Below are 27,058 nucleotides of genomic sequence, written 5' to 3'. Positions count from 1 at the left end.
AATTGGAAATCAAAAAAGTTACAATTTATGTGTTTAAAAGCAATTAAATGTAGTAAAAAACTGGATAAAAGAAACATCATAAAATACAAAAGGCAATGCATGTTAAGAGGATATGTAAAAAGTAATTAAAATAATTGACTAAGTTACTCCATTTCGGAAAAGAATTAATCGGTTTGAGTCTAGTTGGTCATTTAAAGACGGTCTCTTGAGGGCTATGATAGATGCCTCTAAGTTCTTCCGTAAACCAGTTTTCTCAGAGGCATTAAAGATAACCTTCCAAACGAATTGATGATTAGGGAATTTACGCAGGTGTTTGGCTGGTTCAGAGTTTTTGTCAATGTTTTCATGTTCCCCCCATCTGGTTTCGACGTTTCGTTTCTTTCTTTCGGTTTCTCCGACATAATTATTTCCACAAGTGCAAATTCCTTCATAAATTTTGCATGCCGGATATGGGTTCTTATCTTTGACATTAAACAATTGCCTGACTTTCTTTGTGGACCATTTAACGGCAAAATCGATATTATTCTTAGTGAAGGACTTTAATTTCTCTAAAAAACGTTTTGATAAAGATTCATTCTCCTCACAGAACGGAATTTCAATTAGAATAAACTTTCTTGGCTCTTTAAACAAGAACTCTGGGATTATGAATTCTGACGACGTGTCAAGCTTCATTTCAAATTGATTGATAACGCTCTCTGTAAAGCGTGTGGGAAAGCCAGCATTTTTGAACTTTGTACGAATTACTTGTTTCTCAAATTCAAAATTCATACCTATCCGATACGATCTGTTGAGATAAGGCATCAAAACTTTTGGACATTCTGATAAAAACAACAATGTTTCATTTAAATAATATGAAGAGGGGTTTATACTGATAACATATAACCCAATTTTACAGTAGCAGTTGGGTTAACCAAAATTCGGGCAAACTAAGAAGGCAATTTTAGAAGATTTTGGCGCCGCTTGAATTTTGAGTTTCTCAAATTTGTATTTTTTTGGAGTTAGTTTTTTTCTACATTTTAATCAATGTCTTGGCTGGAAAAAGATTTAAGTTACTGTGAGAAAAATGAATCACAAATACCGTGTAGCCATTTGCTGAAAATTTACAAACAAAATAAAAAATGACTTACAGCTAAAATTTTGTGAATTTGTAATGAAAAAAAAAAATTAAAAATAATTATAATATAAAATAATTATATAAAAAACCGTTCAATGCTATTTAAAAATGTATTTTTTTTATTGTAACTGTAATTTAAGAAGAACAAAGTTCTTTTAAAGGGGTAATACTAAAATACCACCAGCCACCAGCCACAACCAGCCACAATCAGCCACAACCAGCCACAACCAGCCACAACCAGCCACAACCAGCCAAAACCAGCCACAATCAGCCACAACCAGCCAACCACCCACCCACAATCAGCCACAACCAGCCCAAACCAGCCACAACCAGCCCACAACCACCCAGAAAAAGGTTACAACAACCACCCAGGAAAAAGGTACAACCAGCCACACCAACACCCAGAAAAAGGTACAATCAGCCAGAAAGAAAAAAGGTACAATCCAGCCACAAACCACCCAGAAAAAGATACAACCATCCAGGAAAAAAGGTACAACCAGCCACAACCACCCAGAAAAAGGTACAATCAGCCAGAAAAAAGGTACAACCAGCCACAACCACCCAGAAAAAGGTACAACCACCCAGAAAAAAGTACAACCACCCACAAACCAGCCAGAAAAAGGTACAACCAGCCACAACCACCCAGAAAAAGGTACAATCAGCCAGAAAAAAAAAGGTACAACCAACAGCCACAACCACCCAGAAAAAGGTACAACCACCCAGAAAAAAAGTTACAACCAGCCACAACCACCCAGAAAAAGGTACAACCACCCAGGAAAAGGTACAACCAGCCAGGAAAAAAGGTACAACCAGCCAAAACCACCCAGAAAAAGGTACAACCACCCAGAAAAAAAGTTACAACCAGCCACAACCACCCAGAAAAAGGTACAACCACCCAGGAAAAGGTACAACCAGCCAGGAAAAAAGGTACAACCAGCCACAACCACCCAGAAAAAGGTACAATCAGCCAGAAAAAAGGACAAAAAAGGTACAACCAGCCAAACCACAACCACCCAGAAAAAGTAAACAACAAAAAACCCAGGAAAAAAGGTACAACCAGCCACAACCACCCAGAAAAAGGTACAATCAGCCAGAAAAAAGGTACAATCAGCCACAACCACCCACAACCACCCAGAAAAAGATACAACCATCCAGGAAAAAAGGTACAACCAGCCACAACCACCCAGAAAAAGGTACAACCACCAGGAAAAAAGGTACAACCAGCCACAACCACCCAGAAAAAGGTACAACCACCCAGGAAAAAGGTACAACCACAGCCAGGAAAAGAGGTAAAACCAGCCACAACCAACCAAAAAACCCTAAAAAGGTAAAACCACCCAGAAAAAGGTACAACCAGCCCACAACCACCCAGGAAAAAGGTACAAACCACCAGAAAAAAATTACAAACCAGCCACAACCACCCAGAAAAAAGGTACAATCAGCCAGGAAAAAAGGTACAATCAGCCACAAACAAAAACCACCCACAACCACCAGAAAAAGGTACAAACCACCCAGGAAAAAGGTACAACCAGCCACAACCACCCAGAAAAAGGTACAATCCAGCCAGAAAAAAGGTACAATCAGCCACAACCACCCACAACCACCCAGAAAAAGGTACAACCACCCAGGAAAAAAGGTACAACCAGCCACAACCACCCAGAAAAAGGTACAATCAGCCAGAAAAAAGGTACAATCAGCCACAACCACCCACAACCACCCAGAAAAAGGTACAACCATCCAGGAAAAAAGGTACAACCAGCCACAACCACCCAGAAAAAGGTACAACCATCCAGGAAAAAAGGTACAACCAGCCACAACCATCCAGAAAAAGGTACAACCACCCAGAAAAAGGTACAACCACCCAGGAAAAGGTACAACCAGCCAGGAAAAGGCCACCAGCCACAACCACCCAAAAAAGTACAATAAAAAAGGTACAACCAGCCACAACCCACCCGGAAAAAGGTACCACCACCCAGAAAAAAAGTTACAACCAGCCACAAACCAGACCCAAAAAGGTACAACCACCCAGAAAAAGGTACAACCACCCAGGAAAAGGTACAACCACCCAGGAAAAAAGGTACAACCAGCCATAACCACCCAGAAAAAGGTACAATCAGCCAGAAAAAAGGTACAATCAGCCACAACCACCCAGAAAAAGGTACAACCACCCAGGAAAAGGTACAACCACCCAGGAAAAAAGGTACAACCACCCACAACCCAAATTTAAAGACAATTTTAACATTTTTCAAATCAACCCTTTGCCTTGATCTTTGATTTCAAAGGTTTAGAAAGTTCCATATTCAGCCCTCATAGACCTCATATTTTTATTATATCAAAAGGTTCTGTAATGAATACAATATCTATTTGCCAAAAAAGGTAATTTTTTCTTTTCTGTATGAAAATGTAAAGATGCAATTGCTAGAATATCACATAAAAATTTACACAAATAGAAATAAAAGTGAGATAACACTAGTACTGAAATAAAACATTACTCTAAATGATAATCGATACTATTTTCTAAAGTCATTAAAAAATGATTTCCACAAAAATTACTTCCCTTAATATTTGAACTAAAGTCTATTCGAAAAATTGACAGTTTGCAAACTTCAATACATTTTTCTTGAAGGGAAAAAATACAACTAGAAGTAATACCTCGTTGAGAAGAACTGAGCTCGTTCAAAAGTGTTTTCTTTTCAGGTTTTTCATATCCTTCAGTGAGCAAAAATGGCTTCTGGATTCTGGATTCTTCAAAAAATGGCTTCTGATCCCAGAAAGGTATAAACAATCTGAAAACATATTTGAAATCAGCGCAGTACAAAGTTTCAGAAGGTACAGTTTCTGATCAAGTAGGAAAAATCTTAAATTTTTTTTCATGTTCATTTTCTACCTTCTTTTTTGAATTTAAAAAATGATGAAATTGTTAAAAACTTGAATTAACTTTGACATAACCTTGATTGTTAAATAAAGGCTTAACAAAAAACAATAGGTTAACAGAAGAAAGCAAAAGGATAACAAATATATATTTTTTCTTTTTGAAAATGATCAAAATGATAACATGATAAAATGATGAAAACTAGGGAGATAAGGGGTTGTAACAAAATATGCAGGACAACAAAACCTAAAGCGAGAGAAACTTACTTCCACTATTAATAAGGAAAGACAGAAGGTCAACTCCAGCAAGAGGGAAGTCTCCTGGACGAAATTTCTGATGTGGAGTTGATCAAAAACAAAGTCAAACAAAAGCAACAACTTCTCACAATCAACACCCAAGTCTACTAACAACCTTTAGGGCAAAGGGGTATGCACAAATTATTTAGAATGAGCCAGTCATATGCCTGGTGTCTTAACAAAACAGTAAAGAAATTCAAGATGAAATCTGTGAGGGCTGAATATGGAACTTTCTCAACCTTTGAAATCAAATATGTGACCTTCCATGGGAAAAGGATCACTTTCGTTTTCAGAAACTTATCGATAGCGATGAAATAGCGATACATCGATGATTTCTATCGCTAAGTTTTTTAATAGTTATCGATTTGATCTTAACGATACATTTTATCGTTAAGGTTCAGCGATAAATTGTAACGATAAATATTTTCTTGGGATCGATAGATTTTCGTTGACAAATATTTTTTTCGGTTTTTATCGATAACCTTTAGCGATAAATTGTAACGATAAGTATTTTGTTAGTATCGATAACTTTCTATTTTTCAAAATGGCAGAAAAAAACTTTCCTTCGAGCTCTAAAATATCGTTGTTACTAAAAGTGGTAACACAGGGTAACACATGGTAACAGGGGGTAACACTAGGGTAACAGGGGGTAACACATGGGTAACAGGGGTAACAGGGGTAACACTAGGGTAACAGGGTAACAGTTTAAAAATGGTGGCTCTGAGGGGTCGGAAATTTGAAAATTGACTTAACCAATGTTGTTGGTGAATACAATGATAGAATGAATGATGCTGGTCAATGCAATGATGGAATCGATGTTGCTGGTGACTGAAATGATGGAATCGATGTTACTGGTGAATGCAATGATGGTGTTACTGGTGAATGCAATGATGGAATAAATGGTGCTGGTGATTGCAATGGTGGAATCAATGGTGCTGGTGAATTCAATGTTGGAATCAATGGTACAGGTGACTGAAATGATGGAATCGATGTTGCTGGTGAATGCAATGATGGTGTTACTGGTGAATGTAATGATGTAATCAATGGTGCTGGTGAATGCAATGGTGGAATCAATGGTGCAGGTGACTGAAATGATGGAATTGATGTTGCTGGTGAATACAATGATGGTGTTACTGGTGAATGCAATGATGGAATCAATGGTGCTGGTGATTGCAATGGTGGAATCAATGGTACTGGTGAATTCAATGTTGGAATCAATGGTACAGGTGACTGAAATGATGGAATCGATGTTGCTGGTGAATGCAATGATGATGTTACTGGTGTATGCAATGATGGAATCAATGGTGCTGGTGAATGTAATGCTGGAATCAATGGTGCAGGTGACTGAAATGATGGAATCGTTGTTACTGGTGAATGCAATGATTGAATCAATGGTGCTGGTGAATGTAATGCTGGAATCAATGGTGCTGGTGAATGCAATGGTGGAATAAATGGTGCTGGTGAATGCAATGATGGCATCAACGTTACTGGTGAATGCAATGATATAATTAATGGTGCTAGTTAATACAATGGCCCTGAGGACTGAGGGGTAAAAATATAAAAGCCACGTGTTTTAAAGCTATTGAAAGTTAAATAGGGTTTCACTTTCTATCCGTTTATATCATCAATATCAAACTAATAAAATAAGTCATTTTGTCAATATAAGGAAAATAGAATAATGAGGAGAACATTGTACCTCTAAAAATGGCCTTCCCAGTGTTCACGGGGTGTTTGCTTGGTGACAATTTTAATCTAGTTTTACTAAAGGCATATCATTCGGTACAATAAGAATATTTGGCTTAATAAAGCTTAAAGATACCACACTTATATACAAAAGTATATCAATATTTTTTGTAAAAAAGCGTCTCTTTGTCAAATTACATCAGGACTTGATTTGGATGTTCTCTACGGTTGAGAGAGCAAATAAACTTTTGTGTCCAGGGGTAGATCTTTTCAAAAATTAATTGATTTTTTATATCCCGTAGAACAATTTCTTACTAAAATAGCCTAAATTATAGAATTATCATTTTCCTTGTTCTGAAAGTTTTAAACTATTGAGACATATTTTTGATTACTTCGTTTGCATTTAGGGGGAATGTAAATTGCATTCACCAGGACCATTAATTCTACCATTGTATTCACCAGCACTATTGATTGCATCATTGCATTCACCAGCAACATCGATTCAATCATTGCATTGACCAGCATCATTCATTCTATCATTGCATTCAGCAGTAACATCATCATTGCACTCACCAGCAACATCGATTCCATTATTTAAGCCCTCTGCACCATTAATTCCACCATTGCATTCACCAGCACAATTGATTCCACCTACAGATACCAGCACTATTGATTCCATCATTGCATTCACCAGTAACATCGATTCCATCATTTCAGTCACCTGCACCATTGATTCCAACATTGAATTCACCAGCACCATTGATTCAAGCATTACATTCCCCAGCACCATTGATTCCATCATTGCATTCACCAGTAACACCATCATTGCATTCACCAGCAACATCGATTCCATCATTTCAGTCACCTGCACCATTGATTCCACCATTTAAGCCCTCTGCACCATTGATTCCATCATTACATTCACCAGTAACACCATCATTGCATTCACCAGCAACATCGATTCCATCATTTCAGTCACCTGCACCATTGATTCCAACATTGAATTCACCCACCATGATCCATCATTGCATTTGCACCAGTAACACCCATTGCATTCACAATCATTCCAGCATTTCAGTCACCTGACCATTGATTCCATCATTGCATTCACCAGCCACATTGATTCCACCTACAGATACCAGCACATTGATGATCCATCATTGCATTCAGCACAGTAACATCATTGCATTTCATTCACCAGTAACATCGATCATCATTTCAGTCACCTGCACCATTGATTCCAACATTGAATTCACCAGCACCATTGATTCAAGCATTACATTCCCCAGCACCATTGATTCCATCATTGCATTCACCAGTAACACCATCATTGCATTCACCAGCAACATCGATTCCATCATTTCAGTCACCTGCACCATTGATTCCACCATTGTATTCACCAGCACCATTGATTCCATCATTACATTCACCAGTAACACCATCATTGCATTCACCAGCAACATCGATTCCATCATTTCAGTCACCTGCACCATTGATTCCAACATTGAATTCACCAGCACCATTGATTCCACCATTGCAATCACCAGCACCATTGATTCCATCATTGCATTCACCAGTAACACCATCATTGTATTCACCAGCAACATCGATTGCACCATTTCAGTCACCTGCATCATTGATTCCACCATTGAATTCACCAGCACCATTGATTCCACCATTACAATCACCAGCACCATTGATTCTATCATTGCATTCACCAGTAACATCATCATTGTATTCACCAGCAACATCGATTCCATCATTTCAGTCACCTGCATCATTGATTCCACCATTGAATTCACCAGCACCAATAATTCCAGCATTAAATTCACCAGCACCATTGATTCCAGCATTACATTCACCAGCACCATTGATTCCAACATTGAATTCACCAGCACCATTGATTCCACCATTGCAATCACCAGCACCATTGATTCCATCATTGCATTCACCAGTAACATCAATTCCATCATTTCAGTCACCAGCAACATCGATTCCATCATTGCATTGGCCAGCATCATTCATTCTATCATTGTATTCACCAACAATATTGGTTAAGTCAATTTTCAAATTTCCGACCCCTCAGAGCCACCATTTTCAAACTGTTACCCTGTTACCCCTGTTACCCATGTGTTACCCATGTGTTACCCCCTGTTACCCTATTGTTACCCCCTGTTACCACTTTTAGTAACAACGCTAAAATATGCGCCGGAATGGCCAATTCTTAAGCAATTCGTCTTAATGGGTTGAGACTAGCAATTCTTTAATTTTAGAGTTCGTTGGACCCCAAAGGTAAATCAATAAAAAAAACAAAAACAAAGAAAAAGTTATCAATAAGGATGTAGAATATGGCGATGTTATGCTCTTTTATCGATAAGCAAGATGGAGAATTTAGCGATAGAAAGGTGTATCGATAAATAAAGAGGTTTTATCTGGGGTTTATCGATAAACGACCTATATCTAACGATAACATTTATTTGTCTATCGATAAAAGTATTACTGTAACGATAGAAAACGATATCGTTAGTATCGTTAGCTACCCATCTATCGATCAAAATTATAATTGTTATCGTTGACTTCAGTTACTTTATCGATGAATTATCGTATCGATAAGATTATCGTAGAAAACGAAAGTGATCCTTTTCCCATGGAAGGTCACATATAAAGGAAAAGGGTTGATTTGAAAAATGTTGTGGTATAAGTCTTTAAATTTGGGTTGTGGGTGTTTGTTTTGTAACCTTTTTGGGTTTGTACCTTTTCTGGGTGGTTGTGGCTTGTAACTTTTTTCTGGTGGTTGTAGTGGTTGTTGCTGGTTGTAATTTTTCCTGGTGGTTTGTATTTTTCCGGTTTGGTTGATTTTCCTGGTGTTGTACCTTTTCGGTGGGTTGTGTGATTGGTACCTTTTTTTCCTGGGGTGTACCTTTTCTGGGTGGTTTGTGGGGTTGTACCTTTTTTCCTGGTGGTTGTAGTTTGTTTCTGGGTGGTTGTACCTTTTTCTGGGTGGTTGTGGCTGGTTTGCACCTTTTTTGGTTTGTACCTTTTTCTGGTTGTGGCTGATTGTACCCTTTTTCTGGTGGTTTGGCTGGTTGTACCTTTTTTCCTGGCTGGTTGTACCTTTCCTGGGTGGTTGCATTTTTCTGGTGGTTGTACCTTTTTTCTGGGTGGTTGTGGCTGGTGGTTGTACTTTTTTTTTTTGGGTTGTGTGGTTTGGTTGTACCTTTTTCTGGCTGTTGTACCTGGTTGTTTTTCTGGGTGGTTGTGGCTGGTTGTACCTGTTTTTCTTTTTTCCTGGTGGTTTGTACCTTTTTCCTGGCTGGTTGTACCTTTTTCTCTGGGTGGTTTGGTTGTACTTTTTTTGTGGTTGTTTTTGCTGGTTGTACCTTTTTTCCTTTTTTTGGTTGGTGGTTGTATTGTACTTGTTTTTGGCTGTTTACCTTTTTCCTGGGTGGTTGTACCTTTTCCCTTGGTTTGTGGCTGGTTGTACCTTTTTCTTGGGTGGGTGGTTGTGGTTGTAACTTTTTTTTTTCTGGGTGGTTGTACCTTTTTTTCTGGTGGTTGTGGCTGGTTGTACCTGGTTTTTTTTTCTGGGCTGGTTGTACCTTTTCTGGGTGGTTGTACCTTTTTTGGGTTGGTTTGGTTGTTTTTTGGTGGTTGTTTTCTGGGTGGTTGTAAACTTTTTCTGGCTTTTTCTGGGTGGGTTTGGGTGGTTTGGCTGGATTGTACCGTTTTTCTGGCTGGATTGTACCTTTTTCTTGGTGGTTGTGGCTGGTTGTACCTTTTTTCCTGGGTGGTTGTACCTTTTTCTGGGTGGTTGTGGCTGGTTGTACCTTTTTTCTGGCTGGTTGTACCTTTTCCTGGCTGGTTGTACCTTTTTCTGGGTGGTTGTACCTTTTTCTGGGTGGTTGTGGCTGGTTGTAACTTTTTTTCTGGGTGGTTGTACCTTTTCTTTTGCCTTTTTCTGTTCCTGGTGGTTGGCTGGTTTGCCTGTTTTCTGGGCTGGTTGCCCTTTTTTTCTGGTTGTGGTTGTACCTTTTTTTGGGTTGCTTTTCTGGGTGGGTTGTGGCTGGTTGTACTTTTTTCCTGGGTGGTTGGTACCTTTTTCCTGGGTGGTGTACCTTTTTCTTCTGGTTGGTTGTGGCTGGTTGGCCTTTTTTTTTTCTGGGTGGTTTGTACCTTTTTTGGGTGGTTGTGGCTGGTTGGTTGTACCTTTTTTTTTTCCTTTTCCTGGCTGGTTGTACCTTTTCCTGGCTGGTTGTACCTTTTTCTGGGGTGGTTACCTGTTTTTTCTTTTCTGGTGGTTTGGTTGCTTTTTTGGGGTGGTTGTTGTTTTTTTTTCTGGGTGGTTGTGGCTGGTTGCACCTTTTTTCTGGCTGATTGTACCTTTTCTGGGTGGTTGTGGCTGGTTGTACTCTTTTTCTGTTGTCCTGGTGGTTGTACCTTTTTCCTGGGTGGTTGTACCTTTTTCTGGGTGGGTTGGTTGTAACCTTTTTTTTGTTTTCTGGGCTGGTTGTGGCTGGTTGTACCTTTTTTCCTGGATGGTTGTAACTTTTTCTGGGTGGTTGTGGGTGGTTGTGGCTGATTGTACCTTTTTTCTGGCTGATTGTACCTTTTTCTGGGTGGTTGTGGCTGGTTGTACCTTTTTTCCTGGGTGGTTGTACCTTTTTCTGGATGGTTGTACCTTTTTCTGGGTGGTTGTGGCTGGTTGTACCTTTTTTTCCTGGGTGGTTGTACCTTTTTCTGGCTGGTTGTACCTTTTTGGGTGGTGTGGGTGGTTTGGTGGTACCTTTTTTCCTGGGTGGTTGTACCTTTTTCTGGGTGGTTGTGGCTGGTTGTACCTTTTTTCCTGGGTAGTTGTACCTTTTTCTGGGTGGTTGTGGCTGATTGTGGCTGGTTGTGGCTGGGTTGTGGCTGGTTGTGGGTTGGGGTGGCTGGTTGTGGCTGGTTGTGGCTGGTTGTGGCTGGTTGTGGCTGATTGTGGCTGATTGTGGCTGGTTGTGGCTGGTTGCGTATTTTAGATTTCTTGAAAAAAAACAAAATTTCAATTTTCTCCGTCAAATACTGAGCATTGCCATTTTGCATCTTTGTGGAAAAAATCATCCAATCCCGATAAAAGCTTGTAACAAACGGAAAAACAAAAGAAAGGGCGGACGGACATAGTTAAATTCATTAAACCTCAAGGTAGGCCCAAAAATTAATCATCAGAGTCAGTCAAATCCGTCAAATCCGTCAAATCCCATTCTTCCATCATTTTCTTCAGAGTCTCTTTCTTACAGCGAATTTGATCAGGTGTCCTCTGGAGCAAAACTCTTCGTAAAATTTCACTGATGATCCAGCTAATTGTACGTTTCTCATAATTCTCTCGATCACATTCAAGCTCTGGACTGTTATCCAAAATCATATCACCAAACTCATTTTTACCATAATCATTAGGTAACCGTTTATCCCTTCTATAATAATATGGAAAATTACCATAAACTAAACAGCCATCAGCAAAAAATGACGGTATTTTATCTTTACGTAACCCTTCTGCGACACTTTCCCATATTATACATGCAATCTCTAACGGCGATGCATTCTCAAGATCTGCGTTATTCTCAATTTCTTTGAACAGGGCAGTCTTTAAGTAATAGGATGGATATTCGGGTTTTGGCAACTCATTTTCATCGGGAAATTTGAGCCACGATGTCGAAAAATCTGGCAGCCATTCTCTAACAGCCTTTGCCAATGTGTATCCTGATATGTAGTTTGGAGGGCAAGTATTAAAGATCTTGGTTTCGATTTTAAAGAAAGATATCCGAAATAAATCAGATTCTGAATATGGTTCGTCATCAAACATTTCAAGTTCTTCAAGTTCCTCCTTAGCTCGTTTGACAACAATGAGACAACCCTCTTTCAATGCTTCTCGTATGATTGGACTTTTGAAGTTGGTACGAACACATCCCGGTAACCGATCTTTAACTACCAAAGCAACAACCATATCAATTGATATCGAAAGAAATTTATACCGAGGTCCTATCCACAAAAGTGTCAAAGAATCAATTGATTTAGGGTTAGCACGATCGAGACCTTTTTCTAGGTAGAATCCAAGACCATCCCAAATCTTGTTGTCAGAAATAATCATATTGATAAATGTGTAGAAAAATTCTGTTATCTTTGTACTTCTAAGGTTGCCTTGTTTGTCAAAGTATACTTCGTACTCTTTTTTAATATTTGGTTGTTTTTTAGCCTTGCAGAAACCAGGAGGACTTCCGTCTTCAACAATTTGGACAATATTATGAAAGTGATTAAGACATAGCAAGTAATCAAATTCATCAGGATAATCGACTTTTGTACCTTCGCTGACACTGCCAGACAAAACAGGTGTAAATGAAAGTTCTGGAAAGATCTCTCGAAAGCGGAAGGTAATCCTGTGTAACAAAATATGAACACGCATCAAAATCAATGCGTAATTTTCACTGTCCTTTAATTCTGGGCGTTTTACAAACGTACTAACCTTTGTGTGAAACGTACACATCTCATCCTCGCTGCTCTCGTAAACGGTGCTAAAGGGTTTCGCTTCTTCATTCTTATCACTTAATACTTGGTTGAAGGTGAAATCTGACGATTCTTCAGAGACATCAATAGAACCATTATCCATCAGCAACTCTTTGATTTCAATCGAATTCGGACCAAACACATAATGACTTGGTAAAGCTCCAAACTTATCCTTAGCGTTAACACGTGCACCATATTTTAAAAGTAATTTAATGATATCGATATTCTTTCTCCAGCAAGTGAAATGTAACGGACTCATTTTATTTGAGCCAACAAGATTCGGGTCGAATTTTCGGTTCAATAACAACTCGACAAACCTTTGGTTTTCAATGTATACCGAAAAAGTCAGCAAATCCCATCCGAAGCAATTTTGAAAATCGGAGGAATCCATCAAAAAATCAACATTATCTTTGTCATCAAAATCGTCATTTTTCTCAATTAATTTCATCAGAAGAGTTCGACCTTCGTTATAAGGAAAGTCAATATTTGCTCCTAGCTCTAATAAAACTTCTTTTTCTGCTAAACGACCAGTTTTGTGAACGATATTAAATGCTGTTTGTCCTTCATTACTGAGTAGATTGATATTTGTACCATCTCCAGCTAGTAGTAAACGAATGCATTTCAAAACCTCTTCTTGTTTTTCAATTGGATCTAACTGAATTTGGCATAATATATGAAGTGGTGCCAAACCTAGTTGGTTCAATTCATTAACGGAAATATTACTTTTTTCTAAAATAATTTTCATGGATCCGTAACAGAGACAACAAGCAGCTGTATGCAACACGTCCTTCTCGACATTAAACCCAATATCAGTCAATTTCTTACACATTTGAACACATATTGGATTTTCATTGTTGATGTGATTTTCAAAATGATGAAGTTTGACAATACACCGTGACAGTAAAAATGAAGTTTCATGGTTTGTGACATCATAACCTTCTAAAAGAAAGTCAGCTTTTGTTTGATCAAAGGAATGAAACAGATGAAATAATACAGGTGGATGTGATGTATATCGGTCAGCACCATTAAGTAGCAACAGCTTCACGATGTTCGGAGAAACGTGTGATTTACAAGCGAGCCATAATGATGTTTCTTGGTCCGAATTTGATTCACCTCTCAGATTTGGATCAGCTCCTTTGTTCAACAAATATTCACAAATTTCATATTGGTTGCACTCGATAGCAGCATTCAAAATGCGAACTTGTTTCCCATCTGAATTTTCGACCATAGAATTGACATCTAAAGAGCTGCTTTCAACCAATCCACATAATTTTTGAGTTTCCCCATTTTTGATTAGATTGAAGATATCCATTATATCATAACATTGTTATTTAGTAAGTAAAATTATTTATTGGTATCTAAACGAAAGAAATTAAAATAATTAAAATATTAGTTATGAGAACCTGAAGGAACAACACTACAAAATTTCAACATTCATTTACAAAAAATGGTTCCAAGTATCAAATTATTAAGATTTGCGAAAAATTGCAAAAAAAATGATAATCTGTTTTGGGATTTTAAGCGGGTTTTAATTTTCGCGGTTTTTTTCATTCTGGAATTTTCGCGGGTTTTAATTTTCGCGATTTTGCCCTTTTTTGGACAAATTTCTTTCATTTTCCTAGGGTTTTTTAAAAATTGTTCGATAAAATTGGAAAAAATTGTATTTTGTGGGCTCAAATTTTCGCGATTTTGACGAAAAACCGCAAAAAACGCTAAAATCAATTCCCGCGAAAATTAGTTCCAATAAGGTAGCGTAGTTATTACACCAATGCATTTGAAATTCCCGTAGATATCAAGCCATTTACAGGGAAGCCCCTCTCTATCTCAATTCCTAATGGAATGGAATATGGTGATTCTTTTTATTGAATCATTCAACATAAAATCATAGACTGAAAATGGCATAACATAAAAAATAAGTAAAATCAAAGATGCACGCTTTTTTTATAAGAATAGTGCACTTTGGATGAGCGTCAAGTATTCTTAAGAAATTGCCAAAATGTATTCTTACTTTTTAGTCTTGACTTTTTTACAAACATGAGAACTGATCAATTTGAGAGTTTTGGACTTTTGAATGAACATTTGGAGCTAAAATTACATTTCTGCCTTAAAGTTTGAACTCAAATCTAACAAAGCATGAACAAAGGAAGCAGTTTTTTTTCTGTTAACCAAATACAAAATGACTGTATTTTTATCAAATTCTGTGAAACTCATCCTCTAGAGGGTATTCTTAGGCAATTTTCACCATGATATTCTTATAGAAGATATTCTTATAAAAAAAGCGTGAATTTTTTTACAGCGTGATGACGGTAAGGATAATTTCAAAAATGTCCATTCAATATATATAAAGAAAAATTAAAAATGAAGAGATATTTTTGAAAGCATAGTTGAAATCATGTGGCAAATTTTTACATTTAGCTTATGATCACTTGGATCATCATAAATCTTATAGTCATCGATAAAGAAGGATGAGATTGCTGGCACATAATCAAAATCACTGTCAACCTTAATGTTAATTTTCTTCAACAGTAAATTCCAAATCTCTCTGGCAGCTTTTACAGGTGATAAATCCATATCAGGATCATTATTTAGTACATGGAAAAGACATGTTTTTAAGTAATAAGACGATAGTACATCTTCCGGTTTTATTTTGTCATAATTACTTTGAATTAACGGACACCATTCTCGAATAGCCTTAGCCAGTCTATATCCCATACGATATTGAGGTGGACAACCTTTTAGAATCTTTGTTTCAATTTTTGAAAAAGATGCGCGAACAGTTCCGTTTATTTTGGTTTTATCTTCCTCAATGTACTCAAAAGATGCTTTTAGAATTAGAAAACAGCTTTCGTTTTTTGCCTCTTCGATAATCGGATTTTTGATGATTCGATCAAAGCAAAATGGTGGTTGTTTGATGTTTATAGCAATGGCAAGATCAATAGATATTGGCATAAATTTTTGACTAGAATTCACCCAATAAAGTTTAATTGACGGTATTTGATTGTATCCTGTGTTTACACAGTTTCTCAAATAAAGTCCCAGATTTTCAAAAGTGGTGTTCTTGGCGATTGCATAGTTGATGGCACGAACCATACCTTTCTTAAGTTTACCATGTAAAAGATATCTATCTTCATCAAAAAATGGTTTCAAATTATCATCAGCTCTGTCTTGCGATCGCACTTTAAAATAACCTGGTGAGCAGTTTTCTTTAACAGCAATCAAACCATCACCAAAGTGATCAAGAAAAAGCAAGTAATCGAATTCATCAGGATAAGTGACTTTTGTACCTTCACTGACACTGCCAGACAAAACAGGTGTAAATGAAAGTTTAGGATAATTCTTTCGAACTTCATCAGCAATACGAGATAGTAAGACTTTCACACTTTTAAATACTAAACGGCAATGTTCGGAGCTTAAAATTATAGGCCGTCCAAGAAACAGCTGTGTCCTCTCAATCAAAGATAATAGCCAACCTTCCCTTGAAAGCCAGTCATCAATTTCACCATCCTCAAGGCATAGCCTATTACTTTGAATCGATGCTATGGAGTATTTATACATTACAGGGAGCTCACAAACTGCAATTGCTTCTGAAGTTAAACCAAAAATGTTTCTATGACCTTTGTTAGCTCCATATTGAATTAATAATGATTGGATTTCCGAAAAATTCGAACCATGGGCAAAAAACATTGGTGTTTCTTCACAGGCGTTCTCTCTGTTAGCATTAGCCCCCTGCTCAAGAAGCAACCGTATAATTTCAATTTTTGATTTAGCGCAAGCAAGATGTAGTGCACTCATCTGGTTAGAATCAACAAAATTTGGATCAAATCCTCGATTTAAAAGCAATCTTACACTATCTGCATTTTCCATAAAAATGCAATACATCAACAAATTCAAGCCCAAGTAACTCTTACTTAAATCAGTGGAATCAAGTAAAAGCTCAATGTCTTCTAAATTAAAATGTCTTTCAATTGAGACCATTAAAGGAGTTCGATAGCTATCATCTGGTATATTGGCATCTGCACCCATTGCAAGTAACAACTTTTTAAAACGATTGCTATCTTCAGACTCAGGATCTTTCGACTTTCGTTTTGGACATGAAGAAATCAATAGCGGAGTTGCACCAGATGCATTTATTTCATTGATGTTAGCACCATGTTGAAGGAGTAATTGCAAAATATCTATCTCAGCCTGTTCACAATCAAAGGAAGGCGCATCGAATTGTTGTCTTTTTCCTACAAGATCTGTAGACAAGACATGCAATGGTGCTTTTCCATAGTCCTTTCTATTTACCATCGCACTGCTTTTATTGAGAATCACTTTCACGCAGGGATAACACAGACATTCAATAGCTACTTCTAAAGGTGACCTGTGGCCACTGTGAGAAACACATTCAGTATAATTATCACTTATTGCATACACGTCCGCATGGATTCCCTTGGCGATCAACTTCTTGATGATGGTAGTACACAACGGTTGTTGGTCATTTTGATGCAGTATTTCAATAACGTTTATCAATATAGTTGCTTGTGATTGTTCATCTCCGGTATTTGACTGAAAGTTTTCTGCCAATAAGTTGATCTTGATTAAACAATCTTCAGAAATCGGGTCTCTCATATAATGTAACAACAAAACCATCGCATATTTGAAAATATTATTTTCTATAAATTGATTCGCACCATGATTGAGTAATAATTTCATAATTTTGGATGAAACGTTAGATCCACAGGACCAAAACAACGCTGAGAAACCTTGTCCACCCAAAACTCCAATACCGGGGTGTACCATTATCAAGTTTGGATCAGCACCTTTTGATAACAAATAATCACAAATTTCATATTGGTTACAAACAGCTGCAGCACTTAAAAGGTGCATTTTTTGGATTCCCAGGATTCCATAAAAATCGAACATATCATCGTAATAACGTGTTTTAATAAGAGCATTGACATCCAGTAAATCATTCTCAACCAGGTATTGTATTTTCGGGAGAAATCCATTCTCTATCAATTTGTAAACATCATAGTTTGTATCCATGTTTTTGTTTCTTGTTTCTACCTTTATTCCATATTAGTATCTCTAAAAACAGAAGAGAGTTCATAAAAATTGCAAAACAAAACAAAGAGGTGCTACAAAAGCCAAAGGAGAGGCAATCCGTATTGTGAGTACGCAGTGAAGGGATGAAGAGGAAGTTCAACAAAAGCGTACTCTTGTTTTATAGATGACGGCATTCCCATTGTTCTCTGTGTACAAGGTAGTAAGTCAAGAAATGGCACGGTCAAGATCCGAATAAATTACCTTTTTTCAATGAAATAATAATTAATATATACTATAAAATCTATAAAAAATTCGTGTTACAAAGTTATATCCAATCATAAAAAAACCTTTCTAATTAACAAAAATAATAAAAGTGAAAAACTCACAAAGGATTCTAAAGAATGAGTGCTTCTAAAATCTACTAAATATCAACTACAAAAATCTACAAAATTCGAGTTAGAAAAATATCATGCTACTCTAAACAATTCATATACAAATAAGGTCCAATTTAAGCTCAAAATAACACGAGTCTTACTTTCAGCTATTTTATTCCAGCAATTTGAACACAAATTGGGTGATTGATGATGATTCATCCATCATCTTTTCAATGATACTGAAATGATCTTCATCAGGAACAATTTCCAAAGAAACATATGTTGATTTCCTGGATAACTTCTCATACATTTTCATGGACTGATAATGGAATATTGGTGATTCATCATTGCCAACGAATAACTTGATCTCAATCTTGGTGATTTCATTGTAATTTCTTAAAAGTAGATTCTGAGAAGGTAAATCAGATTTGTCGATAGCACTTGCAACACTGGTAAGTGAAAAATCATCCAGTTGAAAGATACCAGAGATTGAAATAATTCCTTTAATACGTAAAACCACATCAGGAAAACTCATTAATGATGTAACTAGGTAGGCACCAGCTGAATGTCCAGAAAGAATAAATCGAGATTTCGGATATCTGTTTATCAAAAATTGAAATCCTTTAACACATTGTTGTTCAATGCTTGGGATTTTGTGTACATCAGAGCTAAGATCATATCCAAATATAGCCACAATACATCGTTTGTTAAGGTATGGTTTAGCAATGCCATGATAATATGATCGATCACCTTCCTGCCAATTTCCACCATGAATATAAACAAAGATTGGAAGTCCATCTAAATCCTCCTCGGCAATATCACCAGTATAAAATAAATCAATTTTCTCTCGTTCAGATTCACCATATGGTACATTCAGCTCAGATTTAAAATGTTTTTCCACGTATTTAGTACCTTCGGTAAGCTTTGATAAGAAATGTGGAATGATTTCATCTTTTGTGTGCTTTCGACTCCAATTGGATGGCATATGATACCATTCAAAACATTGTTTGACATCTGTTGATGAAAATAACATGTTCTTTTGTAATCAACCTGTAAAAAAATTTGAAGTGAAATCTAATCACGGGGTTTGAAATTTTGGACGACACTTTTTAAATGGTGGTCCTAATGAATATTTAGCTTATACCTATCAATCTTTAAAGGGCGGAATTATTTTCAAATTTTGCTCATACAGGGCAATACACCTGTTCTTAAAATATGATAAAACAGACCTTCTGTTGAATAATAAAAAAGTGTGCTGTTTATTTCTAGCGAATGCTGCCCTATCTTTTTAGAAAATTCTTAAACTATCCTTTGATCATTTTCATTTTATTTATACTGTAAGTTGGTCTAATATCAATATCGACATCCCTCTTCTAATTTCGACACCCTACTTTAAAGAAAGGAATAATCAGAATGATCTCAACCTTCCTACGCCGTGTCAATTCAAGACAGCCTTAAGTCCATTTTTTCCATTTTGAGATAATTGACTTGTTGAGGTGTGTTTTTGGAAAGCGTGCATGCTGAAATAGGGGGTTATAGTCTTAAGTCAATTTTCGAAAAAATGGACTTGAGTCTGTCTTGAATTGACACGGCGTAGGAAGGTTGGGATCACTTATAAAAGATTTTTCTTCACTGATTGCTAAACAAAGAAAAAATAGTTTCCATCACATCAGCGATTCCAACATACTGATTATTCCTTTCTTTAAAGTAGGGTGTCGAAATTAGAAGGGGGATGTCGATGTTAGACCAACTTACGGTACTATATGGAAGTAAACAATGGAATAATGATAAGTCCCTTTTTGAGAAAATGATGTAAGCAAGATTTCAAATATCTCTTTGATCAAAGAGTTTTTGTTTGGAACCTTGGTTAGTAAATTTGTAAGCTAAGCTAAAGTCTATTTCAAATTAGCCGGCAGTGTTTTTTCAAACCTCTATAACTTTTGATATAATTTGAATTAAGTAGCGATTTTGTCCTCGTTGGAAAGATTATCAGGAACTGGTCGAAAATGAAGAAGAAAAACGAAAAAGAAAAGAATCAATTTCTTGTCAATTCATGCTATGGACATGAGTTCCACACACGGGAAACTTCAATCTTAGCTCAACTAAAATGTGAAAAAAAATTGAAAAATTCTTGCAATCGGAAAATATGGCTATCAAAAAGGCTTGAGTTGACTTTCTTTGACAGAATAGGAAAATTAGAAATTCATGAAAAACCAGGAGGTACTGTAACGTATGAGTTCATTTACTTACGTAATTAATCGTGCAACTTGTGTTTAGAGGGATTTAATGAATGATATAGTTTTATTGATGGTGTCCAAAAAAACTCATGTCAATAGCATGAATAGACAAGAAGTTTTTATTTGATTTCTCTCTTTTTCGTTTTTCTTCTTCTTTCTTTTTCGTTTTTCTTTTCGATATTTTCATCAAATTTTTTATCGAAATCATATCCCATTCCCGATAATCTTTCCAACGAGGACAAAATCGCTACTTAAAATTCAAATTATATCAAAAGTTATAGAGGTTTGAAAAAACACTGCCAGCTAATTTGAAATGGACTATTTTTTAATATCCCAAATTATCTGAAAAAAATTAAATAATTGAAATTTTCTCAACTCAATGTGTTAACCATGCTTTTAAAACCATTAAAAAATTACCTTAAAAACTATAATTTTAACAAATTGCTTTTATATAAGAATTTAAAAAAATACAAATACAAATGAAAAATTAAATAGATACACTAAAAGTAAGCAATCTTAATGGAAACACTGTTACACTCAAACAACAATAAATATTTTGACCTCATCCATCATGCTAAAAATTGGGAAAAGTGTCTCTGAGGACTTTCGAATTACTTCTACCTTGACTGAGTGATGCCACGTTCAAGCGTTCAAGAAGAATACTAAATGAAAAAATTAGTAGATGAAAGTTGACAATTTACGAGGGAAATTTTATTTGTTAAAAAAAATTCTATACAAAAAAAATCAAAAATATTCAGATATTAAAATTACAATCAAATTTAATATCCCCATGTAGCTACCAAGTAAAACAATGGATCCAGAATGAGACATTTGCAAGGTGTTAAAAATTTTATTGATCAAGCCAGTGAAAACATTTGCCAACATAAAATAAAGCAATTGGTGGCGTGAAATACTGTGAAACAATGGTGTCATAAGACGACCATATTTGTACACACCATCATACTTCGTATTTAAAGCTGCTATTGTTTTTATGGTTATTTGAAGAAGCAATGTACATGCAAGCAAAAATGAGTTTATGGCGACAATGAAGAAATAATACGAGAGGTTTGCCATTTGTCGTGAGATATCGGTGATGAGATATCGACTCAATTGAAGAGTGCCAATCATAACAAAAAACCAGACAAACAACCATTTGACTTTTGATTGTAAGGTCAAATGCTGTTTAAAAAGTTGAGCTCCGTGGTATATGCCAATAAAATAAAGACTCAGGAATCCAATCAAAGAGAAAATGCCTTCACGATTTGCGTCTACAAAAGTCGAACGTGCATTTAATCCATTAGCACCATACACCAAGAAGGTTTCAAGACCAAAGTTGGATAATAGAAACTGATATGTTAAAATAAGACATAATGATATTACCAAATAACCAAGCTGATTACATAAAGATTGGCTGAAATATTGAATAATGCTAGCTATGATGCGTACACAGGCTAATGTGAAGAAGAAATTCCAATATAACCCATATTCAGATACATGCTCTTGGTAATTTGTCAATTTAACGAGAATCAACCTAATACAGCCAAGTAGAATGATAATAAAGGATGATTGAACAGTTTTCAAGAGGTCTTTAAATGTCACTGTTTTGATACCACGAGCTGCAGGTGATGTCAAACCCATACTCATAATAATAATTCCAACACCTAAGTCCATATTTCCAAGACCAAAGGATTCCGATTTAGCAAAACGGCGTGGAAATATGTGGAAATCGACAGCTAAGATAGTGAATGCTGTTAGTAGTTGAATGATAGCTTTGTATACTGAGATGTATGATGTGTCATCTCCAGAGATGGTTGTGGTGATATGTCTCAAGAATTGATGTAAGGGAACACGACTCTTCAGCATTACCACCAAAAGAAATAAACAAAATAAACACAAATTCAATGCATTTAAATAATCAGACCAAATGGTCAAACCAAGTAGGACAGGTAACACTAAAAAGATTTGCTCATTGATGAAAAATAATATTTGTGTTCGCCTTCCACCAGTGTGTATCAAAAAGGAAACCGCATGTACACAAGCAGATAAAAGTGGGAGAAGAACTGTTAAAATGACTTCACTGATAGTAGCATTTGGTGTGTCTGTCACAAAATCCACTTTTGGATCTGGAGTTAATATTTTTGGAAATACTTGAACTTTCACAGTTTCATTTGACATTTTTATTTTTTATTTCTAGTAATTCCCTGAAAAATACAGAAATAAATATCATTAAAAGATTTAAGTAATATCATCAGTCTAAACTAACATTATGGAGAGTGCAATTAAGCTAAAACCCACATTCCAGACATACGGAATCAATCATCACACAAAATAGAGGGTATCAAACCACTTGTCAGACAGCTATAATACTAAATTAAAATCTATTATTACATCTTTAAATAAATCAATTATGAAAATTCATATTTTACAAAAAGTTCAGAGAAAGATACAAATTTTTTCAGAAAATTTCTTCCCATAATAATCAAATTGTACTGTCAATCAGTTTGTTTTGGTGCTTGAAAACCAGATGGACTTTAAATAATTCGAAATAATTTTGAAAAATAATTTCACATTATATCAATATCCAGTATCAAATCCTTTTAGAGAGGATTTTTGAAGGAAAAAGGAAACTAAGCTATAAGGACCATACATACATGTACGCAGCTGAGGGGGGGGGGGGGGGTTTGGGTTTAGCAAAAATGTTTGTCTATTTTTTAAATGATGTAAAATTTCTATTGTTTGAATGATGTAAAATTTCTATTGTTCTCAGCGTACAATAAGGGAGGGTATTAAATATTTGGAAAATCTTTACACAAGTATGTACTGTAAAATAAGGGGTCACTGAAGAAAATTCCAGGGGATTCTAACAAAACCATCAGGAGAAATATCATAGTATCTACTGATCATGACATTGCAACCTGATAAATCTAACAAGTTTGATTGATTAATAATCTTTTGGCAAGCTTGTATTGTTTCATTTGTATCCAACACATGGTCTTTGAGAACTGAATCCAATTGAAGAGCTGTTTTTGCTTCATTCATTATCTTATGTTCAAACCTCATATTTCTAAAAAGAAAACAAAGTTTCATTATAATAATACCTTATTACTCTCTTATACAACTACTCAGGTATTTAACTTTGGTAAAGAGAGTGCGATAATTCATCGACGGAAAAAGACTCAAATTTTGTTAGATGGTTTATAATCAACACGCCCTGGGTCAATAATTGCTTTAATAACATGACTAGCTAATTTTGTGTAATAAGGTATTCAATACCAACTCTTCTTGTCAAATTGTGGACTTAAAATCATGAGAGATGATAATAGATAAATGCTTTAGGGAACTAATTTTCACAGAAACTAATTTTCGGTATAACCCCAAAAATTAGAACCCACGAATTACAAATTTTGTCATTTTTCATTAAATCATGAAAGAATCATTTATGTCCGAAATAGGGCGAAACAAAGAAAATTAATTGCCCTGAAATGTGATCCTTTCGAGATTTTTTTCGACCACGAAAATTAGTTTCTCATTTTCTTTGCGTTTCAAGCATTATTCGTTATATAATAATTACCGGAGGTAACTCTTTCTTGTTTCAACTATTGTGTCCTGGTATTTTGAGATGTAATCAAATAAAATTATTTTACTGGTTAAAGGTGGAATTTTCAGAAAGCCTTCCTTCGAAACTCCAACAAAGGAATCATCCCTAAAAGTAAATAAATGTGAAATTAACTTCAACAATGTAACTACAAAATTCCATCACTTGTTTGTTTCAAGTAAACTAAATTTAGATAACCGATCCATAAATGTGACGACGTTTTGTTGATATTACAACACAATCTTACAACAAAAGTTTGAAATTAATTAGCAAAAGTGTGATTATAAGGGGACGAATATTGATGTATGTAATTCAAATCTATACGAAAAGAATATTACCAATCAAACAAAGCGAGCAAATTCTTGAAACTTTTATCCCCCATAAATTGATCTTTCTCAAGTTGGTGAGATATCCTAAGTAAGGATTTATAGTAGGGTATGATTGGAATTGGGTTTGAAGATCTTGGATTCACAAAACGAATACCAAAATATGATGTTGAAATTTTGTGCTTTTCTTCTTCGATTTGATCCAGTATTTCAGAAGATTTCCCCAGATTCTCCAGAGCCTTGGAGAAAAGAAAAGTATATAGAATAAGTTAAAGGGAAAATTCTTAGACTTTTGTTACAACCTGGCGTTCCAGCATTAAAGGAGGGCTTCAACCCCTAGCTACTGGAAAAGATGGCACAATGAGGTATAAATGCTAGGCTTAACCATAGAAATGATACAATTTCACCTGATTTCACCAAAAATAATTTTTTTTTTTTACCTCTTTCCAGACTTCAGGAGGACTGAAAAAATCAACAGAAAACCTGCCCATGTGATCTAAACCAGTGTAGTTGCTGAAAACGATACTACGATTCCTCAAGTGAAAGCTTTTTTCTTCTTTTGAATGTAAAGTATCTTCCAAAACATTGAGCAAGCTGTTAATAGAGCTGTATGTGAATTTATTGTTATGAACAATTTGGCGAATACCAAAATTATCTTTCAATCTGGATAATGTCTCTAGAACACTTAATTGTATAGGTTTTGAGTGCAATTGTGCCTCTCTTACAATATCAATATGGTCAGTGACCCAATCCACCAGCGTCATCTCCTTCACTTTCATCTGAAAATTACCAAGATCCATCGGTTCAACATTTTGTATATGATCCACATTGTTGTTATCACCAGAGACTACTTCACTTTGATCAAATGGAACATCAAATGCTCTCAAGATTTCTTGATAAATTGATGTTGTTGAGTTGGTCTTTAGTTTTAGACGGATAGCTGAAAGTCCAGTTGCTATGAATAAAGAAATATCTAAAATTTCATTTCATGAGTAGAATGGTTTTCTTTTGTTTTGTTTGGGATTAGGGTTCATAACTGTTTATATATGCTGCCATTTTATGAACCCTAGCTAGGCGGGCCGAATGCACCTCAGCAATCCTCCTTTTTTTTCTCTTCACCACTTCATTTCTAAAACCAACGTATATGATTCCAAAAGGCTTCAAAATCATACCTGATTCCTTGTGTTTCTTGTAGAAAGTCAAGGATGTATCTGCAGTTGAGCCACCGCTTTTGATGGTGTCCACATGTGAGTGCAGCAATTTCAGGGATTGCTCATTTATTTGCTGAAAAAAAACAAAAAGAAGTTAACAGTATGGTCTGATCCATACTCCAGAAATTGCTGTCTGGTAAATCTGGTAAATGAATGAAAGACTGATAAAATCTCTAGGGGATTACGAGATCCTTAAAGTTCACCAGCATTAGCTTATTGTCCAATGCTATCTGAAAAATAAAAGAAATCTTTGCAGCTTATTAAACAAGAAAACTGCTAATGTACAAATTGCCATACTAAATCTCTATTTAGCCAACAATTACCTTTTCATCTATGTTGCAAATATTTTTAAGAATAAAACTTTTTGGAACTTAAAGAGACATAAAAGTAGTAAAATGTATTGCGCAAACCACGTGTTATTAAAGAGAAAAATTAAAATCACGTGTCCAAAACAAACTTGTAAAACAATTGAAACAATTATAAAATCAGCCATATTTGTTTTGATTTTTAATTTTGACATATTGTGGAGGCCCCCCCAGCGGTTTGCGTGATGGCGTGATTGGGACTTTTTTCTTGCGTGATGGCGTGATTAGAGATTTTTTTCGGCGTGATGGCGTGATCAAGGTTTTGGCGTGATGCGTGATAGGGCAAAAACTTGAGGCGTGATGCGTGATTTGGGCTATTTTTCGCTATTTTTTGCGTGATGACAAATTTTAGCGATTTTCGTGATGCGTGATGGAGAAAATTTTTTTGCGTGATGGCGTGATTAGGGGTGCCGCTGGGAGGCCTCATTGTGGCATTTGTTTTGATTTTATATTCCGCTGCATACGGTTTGTTTACAAATTTCGTCAGTAGTTTTATGTCCCTTTAAGTATGAACACAACAATCATTGCTAATTTCACCTTTTCATTTGGATATTCATTGAAGAAATCTGGATGTACCGCAAGATAAAATTCCTTCATGCCTTTCTTTAAAGAGCTCATCTGCCTTACTTGTCTGTTCAGTAAACATTTTGCCAACAAATTCCTCACCATAAATTATTTTGCTGATTTTTATTTTCTTATTATCATTTTTTTCCCTATAAAAAGTACACAAAAGCTACAGTATATGGCCCCCAAAACAGAGACGGCCCCCAAAACGTAGGTCTTCATTAAAATGAGGATTCTGATCTGTAGATTTATCAGAATTAGACGATTTTTTTTATTTTGAAAGAATGATGGATATACTTAAAAATGAGCATGTTTTTGATGGTTTGAAACAGCTTCAAAATAACATATTTGCGTCTGAAGGAAATATTTCAACACTAAACTTAGATAAAAATTGCATATAATACACTCTAGCTCCTTGGATAGTGAAAATAAGTTATGAAAATGGGGTATTGGAAACTTTCTACACCTAATGCCGTTCAGAAAATGCAGATCCATCTGTGACTTTAGAGGATGGGTAAAAGATATAGCATCTTAAAGGTCAACCAGTATTTTGGGGCCCTAGGAAGCAGCATTGATAAAACCGAAAATTCTAAACATTAGAAACAGCCAAAAATCTTGGAATTCCATTCCTATTCGCGCTTGACTTGATAGTTTTTAACAAAAAATTACCATTATATATAAAATTTTTTGCTGAATCAGCAAAAACAACAAATTCTGTCATTTTTTTGCAAAATATAGGAGAAAAATAACTTTAAAACTTAATATTTTCAGTTTCAAGCTGTTTTTCTAAAATTTTCACAGCATATTCCATACATAAATGGAACTATTTTCAAAAGAGATTGGTTTTCACAAACTTGAT

The 27,058-nt window shown here is 35.7% G+C and overlaps 6 protein-coding genes across 6 annotated transcripts in view; 1 reads left to right on the top strand and 5 right to left on the bottom strand.

Annotated features, from left to right (window-relative positions):
- LOC136798491 (DIS3-like exonuclease 2) overlaps nucleotides 1–27,058 on the top strand; it is a 426,120-nt gene that overhangs the window by 371,658 nt on the left and 27,404 nt on the right. The gene's annotated exons all lie outside the window — the stretch shown is intronic.
- Nucleotides 10,964–13,811, bottom strand: LOC136798403 (uncharacterized). The gene has a single exon (XM_067055010.1). The coding sequence runs from the start codon at nucleotides 13,809–13,811 to the stop codon at nucleotides 11,157–11,159; it is 2,655 nt and encodes an 884-aa protein (XP_066911111.1). The 3' UTR covers nucleotides 10,964–11,156.
- LOC136798489 (uncharacterized) lies at nucleotides 14,273–17,565 on the bottom strand. The gene has a single exon (XM_067055111.1). It carries the CDS (start codon nucleotides 17,525–17,527, stop codon nucleotides 14,852–14,854), a length of 2,676 nt encoding a protein of 891 aa, XP_066911212.1. The 5' UTR covers nucleotides 17,528–17,565; the 3' UTR covers nucleotides 14,273–14,851.
- LOC136798518 (kynurenine formamidase-like) lies at nucleotides 17,775–19,048 on the bottom strand. Its single transcript, XM_067055148.1, has one exon. The coding sequence runs from the start codon at nucleotides 18,932–18,934 to the stop codon at nucleotides 18,074–18,076; it is 861 nt and encodes a 286-aa protein (XP_066911249.1). The 5' UTR covers nucleotides 18,935–19,048; the 3' UTR covers nucleotides 17,775–18,073.
- LOC136798502 (phosphatidylinositol-glycan biosynthesis class W protein-like) lies at nucleotides 20,514–22,335 on the bottom strand. The gene has a single exon (XM_067055125.1). It carries the CDS (start codon nucleotides 22,311–22,313, stop codon nucleotides 20,883–20,885), a length of 1,431 nt encoding a protein of 476 aa, XP_066911226.1. The 5' UTR covers nucleotides 22,314–22,335; the 3' UTR covers nucleotides 20,514–20,882.
- On the bottom strand, nucleotides 22,483–26,344 carry LOC136798503 (T-cell activation inhibitor, mitochondrial-like). The gene is made up of 6 exons (XM_067055126.1): nucleotides 26,173–26,344; nucleotides 25,232–25,343; nucleotides 24,500–25,014; nucleotides 24,072–24,298; nucleotides 23,710–23,841; nucleotides 22,483–23,202 (listed from the first exon to the last, which is right to left on the bottom strand). The coding sequence occupies exons 1-6, from the start codon at nucleotides 26,302–26,304 to the stop codon at nucleotides 22,974–22,976; spliced, it is 1,347 nt and encodes a 448-aa protein (XP_066911227.1). The 5' UTR covers nucleotides 26,305–26,344; the 3' UTR covers nucleotides 22,483–22,973.

Source organism: Clytia hemisphaerica, unplaced genomic scaffold, assembly GCF_902728285.1.
Source record: "Clytia hemisphaerica strain Z4C2 unplaced genomic scaffold, Clytia hemisphaerica genome assembly, whole genome shotgun sequence".
NCBI lineage: Eukaryota > Metazoa > Cnidaria > Hydrozoa > Leptothecata > Clytiidae > Clytia > Clytia hemisphaerica.
The sequence above is the reverse complement of the archived record's forward strand: the minus strand, read 5'-3'. Positions and strand labels throughout refer to the sequence as shown.